Here is a 25,627-nt window from a genome sequence, read left to right on the forward strand (position 1 = left end):
GGAAATGAGGCGGTCTTCATTTGGACAGCGGCCTTGCCCTTGCGTGACTGAAGGGGCCTCCTGCTCCTAATTGTGTGTGCGTGTGCTCGTGTTTTTGTCTGTTACAGACACAGGCTTTTAGAGCAGGGGTTCTTAAACTTTTTCTGCCTGGGACCCAGTGTTTTCCTGGGACCCAAGCTTAGGAACATATGCAACTATACGTAAACATCGGTACATTTCATTGCCCTTATGCCAAAAAAAAAAGCAATATAGACAAAAACAAATAACAATGAAAGACCCATTAATCTTTTAAAAACACTCTTATATATCTGTCTAGGTTGGAACTGTTGCAGTTAAAATACAATAAATCATTTAATTCTGAACTGGAATAAACGGATTGATCACATCACACAGATGTATAACAGAACACACACACACACACACAGGCTTTTTGATCGTGCAAAACTCAGTAACAGTACAGATAAAACAATTCAGGCCTACTCTACATCTTACTGTATAAATGATTGTTGATAGAAAGTCTAGGTTGGAACTGTTGCTGTTAAAATACATATTTTTTATTCTGAACTGGAATAAACTGATATATCACATCACACAGATGTAGACCAGAAAACACACACACAGTCCTAATGAGAGGTCTGTGGCTGGTTGAAGTTTTCAACAAACATGTCTATTCTGGGCTCAGTTTCTGACAGTGCAACACTGAAGTCATGCTCAGCATTGACACTGTTTCTGTACTTGAGAACCCTGACTCGCATAGTTATGTGGTGCCAAACTGGATCAGAACATCTACTGCTTTCTCAGTCAGGCAGGAGACCCCTTCTTGCTGCAGATGAGCAACCCAGAACTGTGAGTGTTTGCCCCCAAAATAATCTTTCTTCAAACAGTTTATTCCAGTTCAGAATAAAAAGTATTACTTGTAACAGCCCCAACCTATACTTGTTTTCAACAATAATGTCTACAGTAAAACGTACAGTGGGCCTGAATTTTTCATCTTTATCTGTACTGTTTCTTAGGGTTGCACTACCAGTAACTAGTTAGCTGTCTTTGGCTAACGTTAGCTATTAGCTGGTTGACGTTACAAGGCCAGGGGATTGTTTGAAAGATAAACTCACATATACTACTATGAGAGATAGTGCTCCTTTATTTCTGCTTATCATCACCTGTTATTAATAAATGACAACAGTGCCTTGTTAGTTGACTTACTTTTCCACTGTGGAAGCACTGTTTCCTGAAACATTCTGCCCTGTTCTGAAAGAACTCCCTGAGTTTACCGTCATGCTGTGGATGTTTGGTCAGGACGTGTCGTTTTATTACATTTGTGGGTTTTGAGAGACTCATTACTAAGCACTTCCCCACACAAAACACATTGTGGGCGCTCCTCGTTATTTCTCAAAGTTGGGATGAAAGAGACAAAGTCATCGCCGTATATCCGTTTCATGACGATTGAGCTCAGTCAGAACTTGTGACTAGCGTGAGTCCATTTCATGACAGCGGTGAGTGATGGCGAGTGGGAATAACAAGTCAGTGGTTTGAACCACAGCAAAAAGATCCGGTAAACCGCGAAGAACACGGGCATCCCCCTCTACCTCTCCCACTCGCGCAGCTGCCAAACTGAGCAGAGAGCGCAGTTGCACTTGGCCAAATCAATTCCTGTAATTAATGCAATAATTATACATTTACGTCGCGACCCACAATTAACAGGTACGCGACCCCATACTTTAAGAAGCGCTGTTTTAGAGTATCATGCATAGGGTCAGACAGGAGTTTCAGAGTTATTCCTGCCCCCTAAATCCTCGATGTCTGACCCCCCCGAGACAGAATGACAGCTCCATCACACGCAGGCAGTGTGATGTCCCCGCCTGCCTTTCTTTCCTTCATAGAGCCCTGTGCCCAGCACCCATTTTGTCCGATGGTGTCGTTATCACTCGTGTTACGCCTGCCAATATCCTTCCTGTTATACCACCTGTCATCGCTGTCGTTACTCTGGCTCAGTAACATCCCCTCTGTTATCCCTCACGCCTCACTGCATGGCCATAGGACCTACCAGAGCAAACACATCTAAAGAGCCCTACCGTAACCTTATTGACAAGGCCGCCACCTCCACTGTGTATCTGGGTGTGTGTGGTACAAGCGCGTCCTCCTGAGCCAGTGTTGCAGATGGTGTGACCATCACCAGTTAATAACAACCACATAAGGATGTGTGTGTGTGTATTAAAGATAGCTACCTGTCTGTCTTCTTCTGACAGCTCCAGGTGCTCCTTGCTGGAGGTGGAGCTGTTGTCATCCTCGTCAGAGCTGTGGACTTCCTCCTCAGAGTGAGCATCGTCCAATCCATGCCAGCCCCTGCAGGCAAAACAGGAAGTCCCGGTCACCGCATTATCCTCATGGCTATCAGCCAGAGTGTGTGTGCACTTACACATACAGTATATCCATGCAAGCATACCACGTACACACACTTCTGAATGGCCTTTTGAATGTTTTATGGGAACAGTAATTGGCACGATGTCTCTATAGCCATGGGACTCGGATGATCACCAGCCTGAAACACGGATGTCAATACTTTGTCCACAGCTGTACTCAGGTAAACATAGTTGCCATGAAGACTCCACAGCCAGCCTTGTCTGCTGGCAGCTGGGCACCAGCCTGCTCTTCAGTCAGCTGATACAGGTCTGTCTGCTGAGTGGCACAAGTAGCAACGTGTTTGTGCCACTAATGTTTTCATCTTGGCTTCACAGCCTTTCCAGGAGATGTTATCACAGCTGGATTTTGAACCAAACAAACCCAAAGTACTGTCTACTTTCTAATCTGGAGGACACATAAGACACTGTCACTCTCTTTATTTTGACTACTTTGTCTGTCCCTTGCCCTCTCTCTCAGCTACCCCTCTTTCCCTCTACGCTTGTCTCTCCTTCTTCCCTCTATACCCTGTTTCTCTTCCCTACCCCCATCTTTCTCTCTTTTCTCCCATTCTTTCACTCTCTCTTTCTCTTCCTCTCTCACTCCATAGACAGGACTTCCTGCACACTGGGTCAGGCACAGAGCGCCTCTTGTTTACTGCCTGAGGCTAGTTACATAAACTGAACAGGCTCAGATGCTTGGGAAACACTACAGATTCACGACACAAATACACACTCTTTCAAATAACCACAACGGCACACACATACACACATGCATGCAAGCACGCACGCACACACACAAGCATGCACAAATGCAAGCATCTTTCAAACGATGAAGCACACATAAAATCACACAGTGAAAGATAAACACTAATATTATCCAACTGGAGTACCAGATCTGGGCAGCTAGATATATGTGGAACTGTTGCATACTGCTCTTTACTGCTGAACTCCTGCGTCTAATATTCCCCTTCACCTGCCCTTCTATATACCCGTCCTGTAATCTGACTGACCGCCTTTCTCTCATGGCCCCAAAGTGGCTTAGCAAAATACTGGTCTGCACTGCACCCACACAACTGCACCCACACAACTGCACCCACACAACTGCCTTTTGATATATGAGGTAAACACACACACACACACACACACAAGAACACTTGAATGAGGATGTGATTACAGTGAGTTGGGAGGCCTGACTCTTGTTAGCAAGGACCGTGTCCAGTCCATTCACCCATCCACACACGCAAATATTTTCCTGTCCAATACAGCAGCAAAATATGAAATTACGTTGAGTCAATCGAAAAGCGGTTTACTGAGAATAGGAGAGAGAGCGAGAAACTGAAAGAGAGATGGGAGAGAGAGATGGCAGAGAGAGAGGGAACGGGAGAGATATGGGAGAGGAACAGGAAGAGATGAGAAAGCGAGAGCAAGAGAGTGGGAGGGAGGGAGGGAGAAGGAGAAGGAGAGAGAGAGGCTGGTGGTTGGTGGAGGTTTGTTTTCCCTGTTCAGAGTGCAGTGTGGCGTTTCTGCGATTTTCAGACATTTCCTGCCCTGGCCACTGAAAATAACCCACAGGAAAACAGCCCAACCTGTTGCGCATCAATGCTCTATTCACAGCCTGGAGGACTAACACTGAAGCTAACTCTCACACTCGTACAAGCACAGCATGCTAATGCTAACTCTCACACTCGTACAAGCACAGCCTGCTAATGCTAACTCTCACACAAACACAGCATGTTGGTCTACATTGTAAGTACTATGTAATAACGGGTATAGTACACACAATGTAGTTCACATTGTACCCGACATGGTAAATGCATAGTTTTAGCACCAAAGTGGGACCAAGACTGCAAAGTGAAAACTAACTCTCACACAAGCACAACCTGGGCTAAAAACACTGGCCTAAATACTAAAATACTTTCGGTCTCACTGTGACACAGTACACACAAACACACACACACACACACACACGCACACGCACACACACACACACACACAAATAGAAACCACTAAACACAGTACACACACCCTTGGCATTGTTCTAGGCTCAAAATCAAAACATTTACTGTAAATTGCTCGAGTCTCTCTTTCCAGGATATCGGATTCATGAAGCATTAAAGCTCATTAAAAGTGACACATCTATGACTGTCGTGGTACATTAACACTACGGTAACAATAAGTAGCATGGTGTAATAATCCAGGTATTTACTGTAGGCAACTAATGATCAAAGGATTATGAACAGCTCTGGAACTCTGGATTCGTTGAAACCTAAGTCGCCCATGACACACGAGAGGCACTATGCAATCAGACAACAAAATGACACACACACACTCCGTTGAAACCTGACCCAGACCCTCTGTGTGTGTAGACAGAGGAAGAAAGAATTCACACTCACGCGCAGTCGCGCACACCACACACACGCACAAACACACACACTGTGACACACATGCTGTACCTCTCATAGTCAATGGAATGGGGTCGCTTATAGTCGCAGTGGCTCTCGTATGGATCCTGCACCTCGTAGACGTCTGAGTCACTGTGTCTGTGTGTGCTTGGGTCCAGACTGTGTGTGAGTGGCCAGCCCAGCCGTGCGCTGAGGAAAGGCAGGTTCATGTACTCCGGTATCTCCTCATACAGAGGAACGTTCTCATACTCTACCGACCCGTCTCCATCCCGGCCAGACACCCCCGCGCTGCCGTCGGACTGGTCCACCGTCCTCCCCCCCCCGCCCGGCTCCACGCTGGTACAATCCAGAGACTGGCCGCTTCTGGCCAGTAACCGTGGCAACATCCTGACAGACAACCGCAGCTCTAGAAGCTTCCGGAAGGAAAGGCTCCTCTTGGTGCCGTCGGCGCGGGCCAGCAGGTCAGCCGAGGAGAAGGACTGGGCCCTCTGTTTCCCCCCCAGAAGAGCTGCTTTCCCCTGGGGGGCCCCTCGGCTGCTGCCACCGCTGCTGTGTCTGGAGGAGCTCTGCCTGCTGAAGAAGGGCCTTGGGAAGCGCCAGGCTGGTTTCTCCTGTGGGGTGGCAGGCAGCTCCCTCATGGGGGTGTTGGCGTGGTGCGGAGGAGGTGGAGGGGGGGTGATGGACGGGGGGGCACCCGCTGGCAGGCTGTGTCTCTGGGGCTTCCTGGGCGGGGCCCTGGGTGACCCCCCCTCTTCCGCCGAGCTGGCCTTCATTGTCATGCCGACGGGGGGCGGGCGGCAGCTGAGCTTGATCTGTTTGGGCAGGCTCCGGGTGATGGGGTAGCGCTCAAAGTCTCCGTACCCGTCCTCAACTTCCTCTTCCTTCTCCTCCTCTTCATCCCCTCCTCCTCTTCTCTCTGATGTCAGTGTGTTAAGCTCAGGCTGAGAGAGCAAGTCCAGAGAGTGGGAGGTGTTTCGGTTGAGGGAGGGGGGACAGTGGAGGGCTCTGTGGAGGCAGGGGGAGAGGGACTTCTGTCTAGGTGGAGGCACAGGGTGAGGCTCCTCTTCAGCTTCAGGGTCCTGGGAGGGTGAGGGACTGTCATACACTCCCTGGGTGTGTTCTTCCTTCTCTGAGGCGAGACATCTCCCCCCACTCCCCTCAGTCTCCCCCACCTCTCCCCCCTGTGTGCGGTTCTTTGTCTCTCCCTCCTGGGTGCTGGCCTCCAGGCCGTCCTGCCTTACCAGGGCTGGCTTACGGGGCTTGCGTGGCAGCGGCACGGGCAGGGGCTTACTGGGGGCGGCAGGGACCGAGAGGTCAGTGGGTAGCCTGGGTATTCTGGAACACTGTGTACTGCTGTCTGCGTGGGAGGGGGTGCTGTCAGGCTCACTGTCCATCTGGGTGGGGGTGAGGGAGGGGGGTAAAATTTGTGGGGGACTGCGGGTGGGTGGAACAGTCTGAGAGGGAGTGCGGGTGGGGGGGACTGTCTGTGGGGGGGTGTGAATGGGGGAGACTTCCAGTGGGAGGATGAGGGGAGTGTTAATTGTGTCGCTCTCATTGCTGCCTATATTACAGCTGTCAGTGTATGTCTGTTCTGCATTAGAAGCTTTAGTCTCAGTCTGTGTAAGTGTCTCTGCCACCTCAAGAACATTACATGACTGGTCCCCTGACCCAGTCTGATACTGCTGACCCTCCTGTCCTTTCTGGTTCCTCTGTCTCTCCTCTTTGTTCCCCTGAAGCTTCTCCTCATCCCTGCTCCCCTCTCCATCCCTCTGCCCCTCCTGTCTCTGGGGTTTGTCCTTGAGCCTGAGATGGAGGGTGTTGGTCACTCCTCCGCTCTTCTCACTGTCTCCGTTCTCTGTTTTACCCGGCCGATTGGCTACCAGCGTTCCAGTGCTTTCTGTTGCATTCCTGTTTGGCCAGGAGCTGAGTGTATCGCTCTCGACCTCTGTAACGTTCCCATTCCCTAGTCGTTTACATTGGGAGCAGTCCTGGCGTCCGCAGGAGCACGTAGGAATGATGTAGTCCGAGTCGTGCAGGATGGGCTGCGACAGGATCCCGTTTCTGGAGTTGAGGAAGGAGAGGCTGTCGTCCCCAGCCCCCCGGCACTCTTGGGAAGGGGTTTGGGGTACTCTGGGTCTGGGGGGTGGGGGAGAAGCCGGGGCTGCTGGGGCGGAGGGTTTGGAGAGGCATGGTTTGGGCGCCACAGCAGGTTTGGCTCTCTTTAACACGGCAGGGGAGGGTTGGGTAAGAAGGGGCGAGGGTTGGGAAGGCTGGGAGAGGAGAAGATCAGGTTTGGGGGCGATGGGAGGAGGCGAGAGCTTCACCAAGGGGGCGAGTTTGGGTTTGGGAGCCACTGGCGGCTTCTTCACACCTGTAGAGAATTAGAGGAGGAGGAAGAGAGAGGAGTAGATATTAGACAATGCTGGGGAGGGGGGCTGCTGAAAACACACACGTCACAGGAGGCAAAGAAAGAAGTGACCCTTTAACCTTTATGGCTGTTTAAAGGCACAAACTGGAGGCAAAGAGCAAAACAGAGCGCATTCCACTGCCGTGCTGTAATGCATGCACTGCCCTGGATATCCCTCGAACCCCCCCACCACCTCATCGACACATACCAACCAGCCAGCAGCAGCACACAGACAGCTGGTGGGGGTAAGAGAGGGCAGGGCAAGGGTCAGAGAATCAACCCCTAGAGGTCAAAGGGATTTTTAGCTCACTAAGTAAGGTTGAGCGCAAGTGGTCAGAAAGGGAAGGAGTGAAAGAACCAAATGATTCCTGTACTCATATATCCAATCACGGGCCTGACCAAAACAGTCAACCGTAATGGTTCACTGTGTTCTGTCTGTACAGAAAAGCTGAACAATCAAGAAAAACTAACTATAACCTAAGCGACATCACATCTCCCTCAAATAAAACACTTTGATGGTAATGCAATTACTGTGTGAATGTGTCTCTACGCTGGTACCAGACACACCCATGGCAGGCTGAGCCTGCACTAAATGGAGAACTGGATTATGAATACAGACCTCTGCATTGAATATGAGACACTCAGTTTTATTGACATATATTTGGCATTTGTATGTTAAAACATAATAGATAAATCATTAATTGAAGCCATTTTGGCCTTACCCAGGCCTCCTTTAATATGCCACAGTGTTTGATCTGTAGGTGTTACAAAGTAAAAGTTGGTGTCATATGAAGCTTTACCGCTTGCTCTGTGATATGAATAGTATTTTGATTTTAACAACACATTTTTTACATACATTTATGAATATTGCAAAATATAAACAGTAATATTGAAAATATAAAATGTTTGATTTGGCACATTTTTCAATATATTGTTGAACATAATATTCTCTGCTAGTTTTATACTTATGGCCCATTTTATACTTAGAAATTGGCAAAGTAGCCAATGTAACCAATTACAGCCAGCACTTTACTTATAACAATGCACATACAGCAAATCACAGAGGGTGTCACGATCCTCTTCGTCAGAAGATATTTTGAAATCGCTGTCGGACAAAGTGGACCAATATGCAGCGGATTGCGTGCTCATCATAATTTATTATAATGTGAACACCACGATCAAAACAACGACCGCCAGGAACAGTATAGCAGGCTACACACGTATAGCAGCGCTAAAACAACTACCCACAAACAACAAGACCAAACACACCCTAATATATAGGACTCCCAATCAAAGGCAACTAGAAAACACCTGCCTTCAATTGAGAGTCCATACCCCAATTAACTAACATAGAAACAGAACAGATAGAAAACCCATAGAAACACAAACATAGAAAAGAAACCCAAAACCCTGGAATACATAAACTAACTACCCTCTGCCACGTCCTGACCAAACTACAATAACAAATAATCCTCTATACTGGTCAGGACGTGACAGAGGGTGACCATTTTGAATTCATTTTCACATTCACTCTGTTTGTAATGCTTACAAATTGGATCATAATTCTAAAAGTAGCAGAGGTCCTATTCTGGAACTTTGATATGCAGGTAGAGCATATAATGTTCAACAATAAATTGAAAAATTAGCCAAATCAAAAAATACATATTTTCTAAATTCATGTTTCATTTTTCTATATTTATAAATGTACAGTACCAGTCAAAACTTTGGACACACCTTCTCATTCAAAGTATGTTCTTTATTTTAACTATTTTCTACAATGTAGAATAATAGTGAAGACATCAAAACTATGAAATAACACATATGGAATCATGTAGTAACCAAAAAAGTATTAAACAAATCTAAATATATTTTATATTTGAGATTCTTCAAAGTAGCCACCTTTTGCCTTGATGACAGCTTTGCACACTCTTGGCATTCTCTCAACCCGCTTCATGAGGAACGCTTTTCCAACAGTCTTGAAGGAGTTCCCAGAGATGCTGAGCACTTGTTGGCTACTTTTTCTTCACTCTGCGGTCCAACTCATCCCAAACCATCTCAATTGGGTTGAGGTCGGGTGATTGTAGCACTCCATCACTCTCCTTGGTCAAATAGCCTTTATTCAGCCTAGATGTGTGTTTTGGGTCATTGTCCTGTTGAAAAACAAATGATAGTCCCATTAAGCAAAAACCAGATGGGATGGTGTATCACTGCAGAATGCTGTGGTAGCCATGCTTGTTAAGTGTGCCTTGAATTCTAAATAAATCACTGACAGTGTCACCAGCAAAGCACCCCCAGACCATAACACCTCCTCCTCCATGCTTCATGGTGGGAACCACACATGCAGAGATCATCCATTCACCTACTCTGCGTCTCACAAAACATGGCGGTTGGAACCAAAAATCTCAAATCTGGACCAAAGGACCAATTTCCACCGGTCTAATGTTCATTTGCACGTGTTTCTTGGCACAAGCAAGTCTCTTCTTCTTATTGGTGTCCTTTAGTAGTGGTTTCTTTGCAGCAATTCGACCATGAAGGCCTGATTCACACAGTCTCCTCTGAACGGTTGATGTTGAGATGTGTCTGTTACTTGAACTCTGTGAAGCATTTATTTGGTATGCAATCTGAGGTGCAGTTAACTCTTATGAACTTATCCTCTGCAGCTGAGGTAACTCTGCATCCTCATTTCCTGTGGCGGTCCTCATGAGAGCCAGTCTCATCATAGTTCCTGATAGTTTTTGCGACTGCACTTGAAGAAACTTTCAAAGTTGTTGAAATTTTCCGGATTGACCTGTCTTAAAGTAATGATGGACTGTTTTTTCTCTTTGCTTATTTGAGCTGTTCTTGCATAATATGGACTTGGTCTTTTCCCAAATAGGGATATCTTCTGTATACCACCCCTACCTTGTCACAACACAACTGATTGGCTCAAACGCATTAAGAAGGAAAGAAATTCCACAAATTAACTTTTAACAAGGCACACCTGTTAATTGAAATGCACTCCAGGTGACTACCTCATGAAGCTGGTTGAGAGAATGCCAAGAGTGTCCAAAGCTGTCATCAAGGCAAAGGGTAGCTACTTTGAAGAATCTCAAATATAACATATATTTAGATTTGTTTAAGACTTTTTTGGTTACTACATGACTCCATATGTGTTATTTCATAGTGTTGATGTCTTCACTATTATTCTTACAATGTAGAAAATAGTTAAAATAAAGAAAGACCATGGAATGAGTAGGTGTGTCCAAACTTTTGACTGGTACTGTATGTAAGATAGTTTTATTGAAATCAAAATACTACTAATATTATAGAGCAAGCAGTAAAGCTTCATATGACACCAACTTTTGCTAAGTTGCACCTACAGTCTTAAAGGATAAGAGAAAAAAAATATTTTGGGTAAGGATAAAAAGTCACAAATACTCCAACTTCAATTCATTTTTTCTCAATTATGCTTTAAGATACAAATGTCAAATATATGTCAACAATTATATGGATTACATTCGTGAATTGTGAGAGAACCACTGTGTTTACTGGAGTTTTCTGGCTTGTTTATTTTTGGTGGAGAAAATGTGTTCTCAGCTTCAATGGCACCAACCCAAGTAGAATCCCGTGTCACCTCGCTGCATGCGTCCTCCTTGTCCTAGTTTGTTCCCTCTGGTTCAAAATGTTTTCCAATCTTTTGCTGAGTATGACCTGAACGATTTCATGGCACTGACTGGTTTTGAAGTTGGCTGTGTGTGTGTGTGTGTGTGTGTGTGTGTGTGTGTGTGTGTGTGTGTGTGTGTGTGTGTGTGTGTGTGTGTGTGTGTGTGTTGTGAAAGATGTGCGTCCTGTATACTATCCATAATGAGATGCCCAAAAGGATATGGCCTCGTTTTCTGCTCGACTGGGCTGGATCAGGGCTACTGACTGGCCGGGCTAGTGCAATACCACGAGAAGCGAATTCACCGAGCGGATGTGGATGAAGCCTGAATGACCCTCTAGCTAACTTACTCATGGAAAAAAATCTGTAAACTCCAGTGCCAAATCCCCTTTGCCTCAACGGATTGAAAATTCGTCGGTTTAGTGGTTGACAATCGCTGCTTTAGGTTATATAACCATGTTTGAAAGTAACAAACAAAAAAATCCATTGCGCATCTGACTGCATCAAAACAGGAGGACAGATGTTACACAAAGGAGCTGAATGTATCTGCCCTCTCATACACGCTCTTTCTCTCTTCACATTTGGCTGATGCATCAATTGTGTTGCATGTACTTTTGTTGGAGTATTCTAACCAGAATGACTGTTCTCCCTAAATCATGAGCGGGTGGAAACTGCTCATCTTTGCCACTACGCCTTCGGAGAGGTAACGTTATCATTATGAAAAACAGTAATTACAACGTAATAACCTGGAAAAAGCTGGGCTATGTTTCTGCAAAAGTAACATAACTTCAACGTTTTTGCTTTTATGGATTTGCTTGGTAAAACTCTTAACTGCAGACGCACTCAAAGAAACTGCTTTGTCGACTAAATGCAACTACTTAGCCATCCAGGAAACAAACCTGTGCTCATGACTCCCGACTTGCTCCTTTCCTTACTCCATGAGTAAACTTGCTTTCAATGGGATGGCACGGAATTTCGTGGATTTTCTTTTTCAGGCGCCATTGTCAGTCAGTCTCAAAGAACACCAGGTAAACAACATAATAAAGAAACAAAATGTCGCTTATATCACCGACTGAAACGTGAATAAACTGTTTCCTCTAGTCCCCCTTTTTTCCAGTTTTCTGGAGTTTCGTGTTTCGTCCACGGCGCTGTTTCCTTCCCTTGCTCCCGGCTGAGGACGTTGCATTTCCACGCGTGACCACTGGAGGATCCCGTCTCCCCTGCTCGAACACCGAGGTTCTCGAGGAAGCGTTGGGCGATTTGGATTGTGGGAAGTGTTGTTTTGACGAGGAGTTTGTTTTGCGCAGCTAACAGGGACTAGCAAACTGCTAGTAACTGCTTCAGATTTTCACTTCTTGACGTTTACAAACGACTACAATCCCAGAATGCGTAACGGTTGGATATCGATGGCGGAGAGCAATGACTGAGGAGTTTGATGAAGATGTGGTATTTGAGGTTTGTGTTTTTATTCAGGCGCATATGTTCCGTTAACGCGTAGTGTGCTGTGTCAAGACCGAGTTTGTATAGGTTTTCTGATTCATTCTGCGTGATGAAATTGGCGTGGTTGACCAGACTGTCAGAGTAGCTGGCTCGCTAACGTTAGCTAGCTTATTAGAATGGCCATGAGCACCGTTTACCCATTGGCGTTTAGCTACCCCTGTTGTTATGGTAGCTGAGACATAAATCCGAACTAAATTGGCCGTGTAGCCAATCCCGCCTGACTGCTAAGTAGCTTTTCTTATCATGGGGCAGTGTGCTGTTTCATCATCATAGCTGGCGTGGAGAGTGTGTCTGATCGGTGCTTTGTGCGACGTAGGAAGGGAATAACGTTAGCTGTTCGAAACATCTGACAGCCTGATGTGTCAACATGTGCGCCGCCGATACCGTCCGATCATGCAAGTGAGTAACTTTAGCCCACCACGTCATGCTTGGATCGGGGTGTGTAATCGTGATAACGTATTATAGGTGGATCTATCAAGGTATGCAAATGGCTTGCTCTCCAGATGTAGAAGCACGGAGATGTTTTGGTTTTCTCTCATCCTTCGGGTGAGGAGCGTCGGCAGCTGGGTGGAAATTGGGTCAGGTGTCTCCTTGGTAAAATTGGAGCATAATGTTGGTTATTTTTTTCTTAATTGTGGGCAACTTGTTGTTATGCCAGTGCCAAGTGCCAGTACGTTGTCCTAGGGGCAAACAGAGGAGCGGTAGAGATCAAAAGGCCCACTTTGCTGCTGCACATCTCAATTGTAGGGAGATTGATGTGGGAGTCTGACCTGTGTTGCAGGACAGTGATTTGCTCATCCCTGCTGGCAACACACACACACACACACACACACACACACACACACACACACACACACACACACACACACACACACACTTCCAGTCCCACTTTAAGCTGAGCTTCAACACTTAATCATGTAGAACACTCTTTTATGCAAGGATTTTAGATTATTATGTTTGTTTAATTCCATCGCTGGATTGTTGTAATGGACTTTGGAGCAGATTAGGTGTAAGAAAAGGGTATTGGAAGAGGCAAGATGCTTAGGGCCAGGGGGAGGTTTAGGGATGGGTAGTGCACATGCATAGGGTGTTCTCTACTAGGCTTTTAACGTTAACATATCTTTGCTCAGCAGAAGTTTAGCCCTTAGCTAACTCGTCCCATGTTTCCCAAAACCCTAGCGAATCAATAAAAAACAAGAAGCTGCACACAGTAATACAATTAGTTGCCCATGGCGACCAAGACTTGAGCAGAGAGAATAGATGATTTCCTTTTCTAGCTTGTCATCTGAGTGGCTGTTTTGCCCGCAGCATCTAGGTCTTTGTGTTTATGTATGGAAGTCAAGTGTGAAAGAGCGTGACAGAAATCTGCATGGAATGGCAAGTTGAATGGGAGAGAAGGTGGAGAATGAGCGTATGATTCCAGATGGTAATTGGAACGTAATGCTACTGCAGATCAGTGATGCTTTTCCTGCCACTTGCAGTGCCAACTGGGTTATGACTCTTCTAAGAATAGCTTCCTGTATATTGGGAAATCTGTAACAGAGAATTGGGAAGAGCAGGAACAAACAAACAAACTTTCACCCTCTTTTTTTCTCTTCCCCCTCTCTATCTCGTTACACACTCTCCCCTCTCTCTTTTTCCAGAACTCTCCGCTCTTCCACTACCTGCATGATCTAGGACACACAGACTTTGAGGCATGTCCCACAGTGTCTCAGGAGGACGAGTGTGGAGGAGGAGAGGGGACGACGACCTCCCTCCAGGACAGCTTGTCCAAACCCACAGTGAGTGACCCCCCCCACACACACACACACACACCCCTCACTGCTACCATAAGGAACCCCCACTATGATTCCATAGCCTTGGGGTGTTGTCAGTGTGTGCTTGACCAACTCCCTGTACATTCATGCAGGCAGACAGAAAGTAATTACATCTGCTATTGATTCCAAACAATGAAACATATCACACACACTAACTCATTCACACACGGCTGGCAGACAGACAAGACAGGGATCATGGAGGAAAGAGAGCAACAGATTCAGAGCAAGGTATGTCTTTTCCACACACACACTATTGTCCCCTATTCCAGGGATAGGGTCTGTCTATTTGGTCAAGTTTCTCTATTAGTGCTGAGGGGAATTCCTAGTCCTGTTTAGGAAACTGTGAAAGGAAGAGTTTCGCTCTCTCGCTCTCTCTCTCTCTCGCTCTCTCTCTCTCTCTCTCTGTTATATATATATTTTCATTCTCATTCATTGGGGCTTAATTAGATTACTGATACCTGGAGTGCATTGTGTATGTGTATGCCTCTGTGGTGTGAGTGGCTTGTGTGATACATACTGTAATATACATATGCATAATCATAGCTCTTTGTTAATAATACTCTGCTGCTGTATAGTATGCATTCATGTTTCAGGGTTCTGGCCAGCGCGTGGTCACATGACTCTGAGTGCATTCCTTTTCCTGCTTCTGTATTTTTTCCCGTGAGGGACAGGAAATTATGTCACATTAGCCTCCTCCAAGAACTTTCCGTCCGTCCGCGTCATGCTTCCTCTCCGAGAGCCTGTTATTCGGAGGAGCGTTTGGGAATTATTCTCGTGGAGGACTCATCATGGATATAACTTGTTTAAACATGGACATTGTTATTGGGCATTGCCATCATCCACCATTTTCAAGTAGTCAACTGGATGGGGATTCCTATGGGTTAATGGCAAAGATATGGTTATTCCTTGTCCAACTTCCTGTAGCCCAGATAGAGGTGTGTGTCTGTGTGCGCGCCTGTTAACATGGACGATTGCCTGGTGTATATTTGATTTCCAGACAGTCAGAGGCCAACACTGGTTATCTGCTCCTGTTTAGCACACACTGGGCCTATTTAGCACACACTGGGCCTGTTTAGCACACACTGGGCCTGTTTAGCACACACTGGGCCTGTTTAGCACACGCTGGGCCTGTTTAGCACACGCTGGGCCTGTTTAGCACACGCTGGGCCTGTTTAGCACACGCTGGGCCTGTTTAGCACACGCTGGGCCTGTTTAGCACACACTGGGCCTGTTTAGCACACACTGGGCCTGTTTAGCACACACTGGGCCTGTTTAGCACACACTGGGCCTGTTTAGCACACACTGGGCCTGTTTAGCACACGCTGGGCCTGTTTAGCACACGCTGGGCCTGTTTAGCACACACTGGGCCTGAAAATCATCCACATTTGTGAATAAAATAGGATTTCAAAAATATTTGACGGCACGTGGGGCACATTGATGTTATTTTACAGAAATAAATGTCACACTAAACCAGAGCATTGTATGACATGAAATGAGGTTAGTAAGGAGAGAGAGAGAGGGAGGAATATGGGAATCTGTCAGTGTGCCATCTGAATAAAGGTTCTTTGTGCCACAATTTCCTGCTGACTACCAATGGGAATATATATATATATTGCCTTTTTGCATGTGCCATGTCACGTAAGTCACGACGAGACAGCTAACTGAAGAGAGCGAAGGCAGGACGAGGTCAGTTGAAATGTATTGGCAATAAAAAAACTTCACTGCCAGCCTGCCTAGTCTCCTCCTTCAAATCCTGGAGTCATACGAGAGTGAGATGGAGAGAAGATCAAGCGTTGAGGATTGTTTTGTGGAAATATGGCTTCAAGATTCAGAACACACATATAATGTCACAGTCTCTCTTCCTCTTTCACTCCCCCTACTCTTTCTCTCTCTCTCTCTCTCTCTCTCTGAGTCTCTCTCTGAGTCTCTCTCACACTCACACATCTTTGCAGAGTATTTTTTCCATTCTCTCACACGGCAGACGGGGAGCGTAAAGACTCGGGAATGTTCCCCTGGGTGACGCCAATGGAATACTAAAGAGCAGGAGCAGGACAGGACCAGGAAATGAACTGTACTTACTAGTGAAGTGTTGGTTGTTTGTGTCACTGTGTTTGCATTCCGCTGTCTGTGTGTTTTACTGTGTGGCCCGTCTCTGTCTCCTGCCTTAATGTTTGGATGGGGGATATTAGATTGAGATGAGTGAGTAGTAGAGAATGAAAACGCCTACATGGGCCTCCCCCTTCACGACTAACACACACTACCCTCTCTCTGGGGGGTGGTTTAGATGCCATGTTCTGTTCCTGCTGTGGTTGGTCAGTGTAGCGTGAACGCCCAGTCCTGCAGCTCAGACTTAGACCAATAATCAATAGCCCTGCAGCCTGCTGGCCAATAACACACTGCGTCCCAAACTCCCAATAACAGAAAGTCCGGGTAGAAAACACACCCAGGCCAGTCTGGATCAATAGTAAGGGCGAAGCTGCCCGTAGACGCTGATCTTGGTTAAGTTTAGCACTTTCCACACTAATGGTTAATGTTAGGATTGGGAGAGGGTGAGCTGATCCTAGACCTTTACCGAGTGGAAACTTCTTCACGAACAACTGTAGCCTGGCTGGAACATTGAATCCCTACAGGCCTGGGTCAAAAATAGCGACTATATATAGGGAATAGGCTGCCATTTGGGACTCAGCCTGAAATATGCCTCCTTAGTGGTGATGTTGCCTGATACTGGTAGTACCAATGAGTGTATGGGATAGTACTGCTACTTTCCCAAGAAAATACTGTGAGGAAAATAAGCTATTCTCATCACTAGATTGTGTGACTCGCTGTAGGCATTTTAATTCACTCACTCTTCACACTATTATGGCTAAATGAAGGGGATCAGGATTTCTAATATAGATATTTTGGAGAATTATTTGGTTAATAGCAGCATATCAAATTGTGCAATTTAGTTGGAATGCTTATAATTACTCTGTTCGTTTGCTAGTGATTAGAATATAATTCTGTTTACTTTGTTTGTTTACAGTGAATCTCCTACTGGAGCCTGGCAAACTATCAACTAGGGGGGAATGGAGGGTGTTTGTGTGTGTAGGAGTGTGTTGGGGGGAAGTCGACACACACACACACACACACACACACACCCATTGTTGGTGTCTCAAAGAGCCTGTTTCCTGGGATATGCCCTGGAATGAAGAAAATGTTTCTTAGGAATGTGGCCTGTGTGTGTGTGTGTGTGTGTGTGTGTGTGTGTGTTATGAGCATTATTTGTGGTTGATGGCCAGAGCTCATTCCCCAGTTTGCTCTCACAGATGTCGTCTGCTGTTCGTATGAAGGATGTGTGACTTATTCATTTGCAGAATTATGCCTGGTTGATTACTCTGTTCCCCTTATTGGCTCCAGTCTCTTCCCCGCCTGACCCATCCTCCTCTGTGTTATTGGCAGGGAGGACGTCTATGGAGATTGGCTGATGCCTTGTGGAGGCGGAGCCCGTTCCACCAGGCTGCCTCTGCCCATATGCTGGAGCAGCAGCTGGTAAGGGTCACCATGGAAACCATGGGACTAACCATAGAACTTTAAGTGACTTCATCTCAAAGACACATGTTCTTATATTCTTTCTCTCTGTGTCCTCTTCCTCTCCCTCCGTCCCTCTCTCTCCCTCCCTATAGGACTGTGTGTTTGGCCAGTACGCGGTGCAGTGTATCCTGGACCAGGATGTGTTGCTCCAGGAGGATGTGGAGCTGATCGAGCTGTTAGACCCCAGCCTGCTCACCCTGGGCGCCTCGCCCTCCGGCTCACCCAGAAGAGACAACTCCCTGCCCTGCCCGCGCCTCCTCGCCTCACCCTCGCAGTGGTACGCCCCAAACACAGATCCTAACATAGTCACACACACTTAAATATCTACATGTACACACAGCAGACACTAACATTCCATCTCTTTCTGTCTTGGTTTTCTCTTTCTTTCTCTCTCGTCCTCTTCTCTTCTCTCTCAGGGACGTAGCAGTGCTGGTGGGCCTGGCTGCAGTGTTACTAGGCCTGTCCTCTCTCTCTGCCGGGGCCTGGTCTCTGGCTGTGATCCCGTGGTGTGCTGCAGTCATGGGCTGGGTGGGGCTGCGAGGGGCAGGGCTGTGGAGACAGGGGAGGATGCAGAGGGCAGCACACGCCCAGGCCTCCGAGCTGCAGACCATGGTGCTGAACAGTAAGGCTCTGACCAGCCTGGCCCGCAAGTCCCTGAGACTGCTACAGGAGACAGAGGTCATCTCTCGAGGGTTCACCCTGTAAGTGGGCCATTTGATCTACTATCTGTCTACTTCATCCATAGTGGGAGTGTGCATCCTCACCTTCCTACTCATGTTGTAAGTGTGCATGCTAACCCTGCTGTGAGTTACATACTCTGTCCTTAACGTTACTGTCCACTTTCACCCACTAGCACTTTCATCTACCCAACTATAAGGTTAGCACTTAGGCTAGTATCTATTATTATCTTAGTTTATCATTACCTGATGGGCCCACTTTTTACCTTTCCCTGCCTGTTCCACTGACCGTTCATCCCCACCCTACTCTCTGTTTCACCGTTCAGTGTCTAGTATTGTTGGTAGGACAGCATTGTCACTGTATTCGTCTTCATCTGTTATCGTCGTTGTTTGTTTTGTGATAGCATTTTGTCATAACCGTGTCATATGTTGTTAGCACGTCCTGTTGTTTCTCAGTCATAAACGTGTTATTAGCATGTTGTTAGCATGTCGTGTTGCGTGTGCTTCCCTGCCTCTCTGGGACGTCTGCACAGTTGTATCACATTTCACTTGTCAAGTCTGCTCGACAGGGTGAGTGCGGCCAGCTCCTTTAGTAGGGCGGGGCTGGGGGCGGGGCCACGGGGGCAGCAGCTGGTTGGCCTGCGGAAGGCGGTGTACCGGGCGCTCCGCTCGGCCTTCAGAGCCTCCCGCCGAGCCACCTGCCACATGCTCAAAGCATATCCTTCACACACACACACACACACACACAGAGAGAGAGGAAAAGGTGTTCATTTTCAAATAGAGAGGGGATATTGCCAGACTCAACTTATGCAGGAATTAAACAATGCAAGCACTAAAGATTGATTTCTACCAGTAACCCATTGGTGTTACACTTGAGTGAATGTGTGTTAGAGGATATATTCTGTTTGACCAATTGGCGGGTCATTTAGTATATGAGTGTCAATCTATGAGCTGATGGGCTCCTTAACTCGTACCCACGTACCCCCTGAACTCTGAGATCGACAATGTGACCAACTACGTGTCTGCGGTGCCTCTGAAGGAGCTGGGGATGGGCCTGGGGACAGAGCACCTGACTGACGAAGAGGCACAGGAGCTCACCGATGACTACAGCCTCCCTGCCCTCAAGGTAAGACCCACCTACCTGAACCACGAGAGGGAGGGAGAGACGGAAGGAAGGAAGATGAGATTGGGTTAGATTTTGGATGGAGAACTTGCTTTTATATCGATAGTGGAAGAAAGAGTAGAAGAGAAACATGATGAGAAAGATAGAAGAGATCATTTAGATGCAGGTCAATAGGTGAAATGAGGGGCATTGTCAGAGTGAGGGTGTTAGCTACTCTGTTTGTCCCTGTGGGCTTTCCGTCCTCCAGGTGCTGTTCCAGTTGTGGGTGGGGCAGAGCTCAGAATGTTTACGCCGATTGGCCCTGCTGCTGTCACCACGACGACTGGAGGAGCCCAGGGAAGACTGGGTCAAAGGTGAAACCCCTCCTCCGCCCATACACCGCTCTGTTGCCACGGTGACACAGCCTCTCCACGGTGCCCTGGCCGGTTGCCTAGGCGACATGCAGCGTAGCTACGAGTTCCACCGGTACTTTGAGACGCAGCACCGGACGCAGGGCTCGGACAGGGTGGGGCGCGCTCAACAGAAATGCAGAGAGCTCAACACACTGCACACGTCTGTACGTAGCCTGCAGCTGCATCTCAGGGCCCTGCTCAACGAGTGAGTCAAACCTAAACCCTTACTCAACCCTCGCCCTCCTAACCCTAACACCTGTTACTCCATACCCTCCTCACCCCTCAGTCTACAGCCGTCAGTATTCTTCAGTTTGGCTGGGGCATAGCCGAACTCGGCAAGGTGAAATGAACGAGAGTGCTTGCATACTCCCTTAAAGGACCTTCTCTTGAAAAACGTGGCAATAGTATTGTTTGTCCATTTTGAGATGCCGTAGCCAGTATACACTTCCTCAAAATAGTCTAAATTAATGTAAGATACCTCAAGAAATCTGTCATTAATTTTGACGTTTTTGCAGAGATCTTAGTCACACAATTTTACATCTAACTAAGATGTTTGGTGCAGTATTTCTCAATGAAAAAATGTCCATGAATGAATGTCTCGTTGAATGACAACAGAAACTGTATCGAAGAATCCCTATTGTTGACCAATCTCTTACAAAGGGCCGTAGACTTCGGCTTGCCTTGAGAAAGAATGTTGTGCTGAAGTCCAAAACCAACTAAAGCGTCACAGAATGTAGTCATAATATATGCACAAACTCGTTCGAACTGTTTCGGCTCAGAAGCCCTCTTTCCTTACCCCACTCGCCCCATCCTCCTCTCCCATCCTCTCCTCACCCCTCCTCCCCTAACCCTCCCCTCATCTCACCTCCTCTTCCCCCCACTAGGATGATTATCCTGGAGGATGACCTGGAGAAGCTGATGGTGACCAAGGAGGCGGTGGAGGTGACTGTGGAGGGCTACCAGGACCTCCAGGAGCGTCTCGGCCACCTGCAGCCCCACATGCAGGCCAGCGCCGGATGCTGGGAGGACACCGTGGGCCAAGTGGAGCGCATGCTGAGGAGAGCTAACACCTGCCCAGGTGAAGAACACACACTACCTTTATTAGGCTTAGGTAGTTAACACAGCTGACCAGTTGAGAGGTAACAGGCCCTGATATTGGGTCTGAATACTGGACCCCCCCCCCCCCCCCAGGTTTCCATGGTTACAGTGGAAGGGTTATTTTTAGTCAGTACTCCCCCCACGCCCAGCCCAGAGACTATTCAGAGTCAGTGAGGAAGTGGCTCCTTCAAATATAGGATAAGAACCAGACCTCACAGGGAAGGGAGGGAGGGAACAATGGCCTAGTTTCACCACAGACTGTTTCAGCACGTTTTAGAGGTCTACTCTTTGTGAACAGGGAGCAGGTTGACTGACTCGAGATCTGATACACGGTTTAAACAAACAGATAATTGCGTAGGGTGGTGTGTCTCCATTTGAGTGTGTGTGTGTGTGTGTGTGTGTGTGTGTGTACACTTACCTGTATGTGTGTGTAATACGTTCTATCCATCCTTTCTCTTTCAGGAACTCCTGATGGTCCAGAGCAGTGTCTCCCTCCTGTGCCATGCACCCCTGCCCCAACCTACACCCTCATCCTGGACAGGGACCCCGTGCCTGAGGAGCAGGTACTGAACCTCACCACTCACTGTGGATCTACACACACACACACACACACACAACTAGGTGCCTGTAGTGTGTGTCTTTATGTGTAATGGATCTTTCCTGCCCTCTGATTGGCCAGGAGCTAGAAGCGTACGTGTCGGACTCAGAGGATGAGAACGGGTGGGCGGGGTCGGTGGTTGACATGCTGTCTCCCGAGGAACGAGAGCGCCACCGGCGGGAGAGGGAGGAGTCTCAGCGCGTCCTATCGGAGCTCAAAGCCGTGCTGGGCCAGCGGGCGTCCGAGGGCGAGAGGAGGAAGTGGAAACAGCTGCTCTTCAACGACCAAGGTCTCGCTCCGCCTACCCACATTGCACCTCTCTGCCTCTGCCGCTCCTTTAGTTCTCTGTCTCTCTCATTTCATGTGGTCGTTTAATGATGTGTTTATTTTGTCTACCAGCGGCGGTGATGCCTATAGTTTCCGCTGAAACTTCTATAGAATCCCAGATGCCCTCCGACCCATTGGACACTCTGACCCTTGTGGGCGTGGCCAAACCAGGTGTTGTTGAGGGAAACGACCTATCGGAAAGGGTGAACGAAGAGGAGGAAGACTGGGTCAGGGACGAGCGCCCCCTCACAGAGGCAGAGGAAAAAGCACTTACAGAGTTCTGCTGTGGTGAGGCGGAGGAAAAGGGGGAGGAGGGTGAAGGTTCTGTCCCAGACAGGACGGGCGGGGCGCAGCTCTACCAATACGACGGGCTGCCTGACCAGGGGGCAGGACTAAATGGGCCCGACCTTCTATTGCAGCCCCGGATCCCCGCCATCACGGTGATGGACAGGCTGACAGAACTACACGGCTCGGCGGCGCTCAGCTTTAATTCCGCCCTCGCCGCCCAGGTGGCAGCACGTTCGCACACTTTCGCCAACATGGAGGAGCAGACGTTTGGAGACAGCGGAGAAGAGGATGAGGGAGAGACGCGTTCGCAGCCTGATGGACAGACATGTGAGAAGAACTAATCTAAACCCTCCTGCTTTACGGAGCTTTGAACAGAACAGTTATGGACAGACAGCCAGGGTTCCTGTATTTAAGTCTGACCCCACTCCTGGGTTATTTACTGCGTGCGTGCGTGCGTGTGCGTGCGTGATTGGGTGAGAGAGCATTGTGTGTATGCAACGTCTGAGTGTGTTTTAAGAAGAGCACTACACCACTTTCTGTTACTCCTCCACCCATGTGTCCATACTTTACCCACAATCCCCCTGTGGCCGCTCTCCTGTGCTACTCAGGTACCAGAACCACAAGACAAACTCTGACCTCACCGTCACAAGGTCTTCAGTTTAACCCTAAGGATCCCCTGTAGCTATTGGAGGCAGAGAGACTTGGTTATAGCATCAATTACATTTTCTCTAACTATTGACCAGTACCTTTCCGTGGTATGTCAACGTTGCCTAACAGTTTAGCATATTGATGTCTGAGTCAAAAGGCCTAATTAGCTAAATTATTTTTCTAATTTTTACCAAATCACTCTCTATATGACTCCTGTATTGACAGGCAGAGTCTGATGTGTGGATTTGAACGTGTGCACGGCAGCCCAGGGCAGAATGCTCAGGTACTGAATCACTGACCGAGGGCTGAACGTAAGATGTTACTATACACACACACACACACACACACACACAGATGTTATTGCACACACATACACCACGCTGTCAAAGAGGAAGGAGAGGTACATTTCAAAGAGACCAGAGCAAAGCTATTTTATTACCACTGTTTTATTTCTGGTCTGCCTCTATGAGTCTGCACTTCTACACACTCCCCGCCTGAATGGCCATATAACTGCAAAGATGTGTTGGCTAAAACATCTTTCACTCAACCCACAGCAACCAATGAGCAGACGGAGACGTCAGAGAGAAGGGTGGACATAGTTGACCTTGTAAAATGGACTAGCCTACCAGATGTGGAAATATTTTTACATATTGTATGTTGTTTTTATTTGAGAGATGAATAGGGTCAGGCAGTGGATTGCTGTGAAATGAAATTCATCCACTAATGAACCAAACACATTCACAGTGCTTATTTCCCCAATGGTCTTGTCAAGTGCTCATCTGATGCAGGATACAGGATCAATGATGCCTCAATGAAGAGGCCATGAGGGGATGACAACTGGGTGATTATTGAGGTAAAGTGTTGTACTACCTCATGCCACCCCTACTGCACCTACTATGAAATCTGTTCCACGGGTGTCTGTAACTCCCCATCTACTACATGTATCTCTGATCTGAATGGTCTGCTGTGTCAGAACGTTTTGGTTCTGTCTTGTGTACATCTGTAAATGTTTCCATGGAGATTGTACCACTGTATCTGGGGCGGCAGGTAGCCTAGTGGTTAGAGTTGCTGGATCGAATCCCTGAGCTGATGAGGTAAAAATCTGTCGTTCTGCCCCTGAAGAAGGCAGTTAGACCACTGTTCCTCGGTAAGCAGTCATTGTAAATAAGAATTTGTTCTTAACTGACTTGCCTAGTTAAAGGTTACATTGAAAAAATAGAAATAAATTCTCTATCCCTAGTCTCAGCATCTGTATTTCCATAATGCTCCCTCACTAGAATATGATCCAACTCTATTGATTTGGGGATTGAGTTTGGGACAGTTATTACGGAGTGTCCTGGAATCAACTATCGTTGATTACAATTAATTAGAGTGATGATCGAAGGACAGCATGTGCTTATTGACTGCACAGATGATTCCGCTTGTGTTTGTCCGAGGGTGTCTGCCCCCACCACCCACCCCCTCACCGTGTCTGCCTTGCCTCCCTCCCCCATATGTCCACTTCCTGAAGTGAGTTCTGTCCCTCCTACATTTCATTTGTAAAATAAAATGCTATTCTGGAGCTGACTGTGTCTCTCTTTTTATATCGGTCTCTTTCTTTCTCCCTGTCTCTCTCAGCTGCCTGAGACTGACCCTAACCCCAGGGGGGAAGGGGGTTAAAGTCAGCGTAGTGTGAGGGTTACCTGATCTTTTGGGGAGTCCCAAATATGTCTGACCTAGAACAGCTGGGGATCCCTGTACCATATGTAGACCCTAACCCAGCGCGTAGACACACACACACACGTCTCTCACACATTTAAATGCATTTAGCTGTTGTGAATAGTCCCAGGTTAACTTCCTATACAATTAGTGTGTGTCTGTGTGAAACTGAAACCTCAAGGGTCTGTCTGAGGTAGACCAAATAGCCCCTCTAGCTTTTTTCTGTGTGTCCCTGTGGGAGTGTGCGCCCCAGTATCAGCCACCCTGTGAAACACAAGCCCAATCCGTCCGTGCTAGACAGGCTGCTGGAGAACAGAAAGAGAGGGAGCTGTCTTGACATGATGAGGTTTCCCCTGGTGTGGAAGTACAGAAGGAGGTATTATTAGGGGCAGAGCAAAAAATGTCCATCTTCACACTGCAAAAGCCACATTGAGACTGAACAGAGCAGTAGTGTGTGTCCCCAACAACCCAGCTGTCCAATCATTTTAAAATGATGTACATCCATCCCTCTCCCCCCAAAGAACCATGGAGCAGGCAAGCACAGCTTCCTGTCTTCATTGAATTAGCCTTAGCATCCTTAAACAACCAGCAGTCATCATGGCAATACGCTGAACTGGCTTCCTCTCCTAATGTCCGGAGACTTCAGATTAAAGGTGAAACTGAAATGAATGGTGGAAGCATACTACTGGGGATTTGTTGCTTCCTCACCTGGCTTTCCCAGTTCTCCCAGCTCATTGGAAGGAGCCTAGGGCAGGGAGCATGGAGACGGCTATTCTTGAGAGAATGTGTAAGCTGGTTGCAATAGAGTTCTTGTTGCGTGGTGACTGACGATTATTAAATTGCTCCTGCTGCTGGAATAAGTGTATGGAAATATATGGGCCCTTCTCCAAATCCTTTGTTACCTAATATTAATACATGCTGCCATCTAGCGGCCAATATTTTTCTCGTTCGTAATAATACAAAGTAAAGGTTATTAAGATGTATAGTACAACATACATTCACATATTGTTATAACACATTAACCAGGTTTGTTGAATCGGGGC

At 47.3% G+C, this 25,627-nt stretch overlaps 2 protein-coding genes across 5 annotated transcripts in view; one reads left to right on the forward strand and one right to left on the reverse strand.

Annotated features, from left to right (window-relative positions):
- LOC115180608 (FYVE, RhoGEF and PH domain-containing protein 6) overlaps positions 1-12,046 on the reverse strand; it is a 28,370-nt gene extending 16,324 nt beyond the window's left edge. The window contains exons 1-3 of the mRNA XM_029742831.1: positions 11,748-12,046; positions 4,853-7,172; positions 2,226-2,343 (exon numbers count right to left, since the gene is read on the reverse strand). Coding sequence (XP_029598691.1) covers positions 2,226-2,343; positions 4,853-7,172; positions 11,748-11,757 — 2,448 coding nt within the window. The 5' untranslated portion in view covers positions 11,758-12,046. The remainder of the gene's footprint in view (positions 1-2,225; positions 2,344-4,852; positions 7,173-11,747) is intronic.
- Positions 11,178-24,447, forward strand: LOC115180609 (vezatin). Of its 4 annotated transcripts, none has more exons than XM_029742835.1 (12): positions 11,178-11,551; positions 13,992-14,129; positions 17,604-17,693; positions 17,828-18,012; positions 18,152-18,436; positions 18,970-19,128; positions 19,391-19,538; positions 19,783-20,132; positions 20,812-21,005; positions 21,488-21,588; positions 21,705-21,912; positions 22,023-24,447. In XM_029742835.1, the coding sequence occupies exons 3-12, from the start codon at positions 17,676-17,678 to the stop codon at positions 22,577-22,579; spliced, it is 2,205 nt and encodes a 734-aa protein (XP_029598695.1). In that variant the 5' UTR covers positions 11,178-11,551; positions 13,992-14,129; positions 17,604-17,675; the 3' UTR covers positions 22,580-24,447. The 4 variants fall into 4 exon arrangements, with proteins under 4 accessions (XP_029598695.1, XP_029598693.1, XP_029598692.1 ...); XM_029742833.1 differs by lacking the exon at positions 11,178-11,551 and adding an exon at positions 12,096-12,303; XM_029742832.1 differs by lacking the exon at positions 11,178-11,551 and adding an exon at positions 12,324-12,747.
- Positions 24,448-25,627: the final 1,180 nt, after the last annotated feature.

This window comes from Salmo trutta, chromosome 40 (genome assembly GCF_901001165.1).
Source record: "Salmo trutta chromosome 40, fSalTru1.1, whole genome shotgun sequence".
NCBI classification, from domain to species: domain Eukaryota; kingdom Metazoa; phylum Chordata; class Actinopteri; order Salmoniformes; family Salmonidae; genus Salmo; species Salmo trutta.

Bases quoted from the DNA above. Each gene is read 5' to 3' on its own strand.
- LOC115180609 (XM_029742832.1), top strand. From the start codon at position 12,706: ATGTGTCAACATGTGCGCCGCCGATACCGTCCGATCATGCAA. The intron at 17,694-17,827 runs GTAAGGGTCACC...CCCTCCCTATAG, and splicing joins ATATGCTGGAGCAGCAGCTG to GACTGTGTGTTTGGCCAGTA. The intron at 21,913-22,022 runs GTCTCGCTCCGC...TTTGTCTACCAG, and splicing joins GCTGCTCTTCAACGACCAAG to CGGCGGTGATGCCTATAGTT.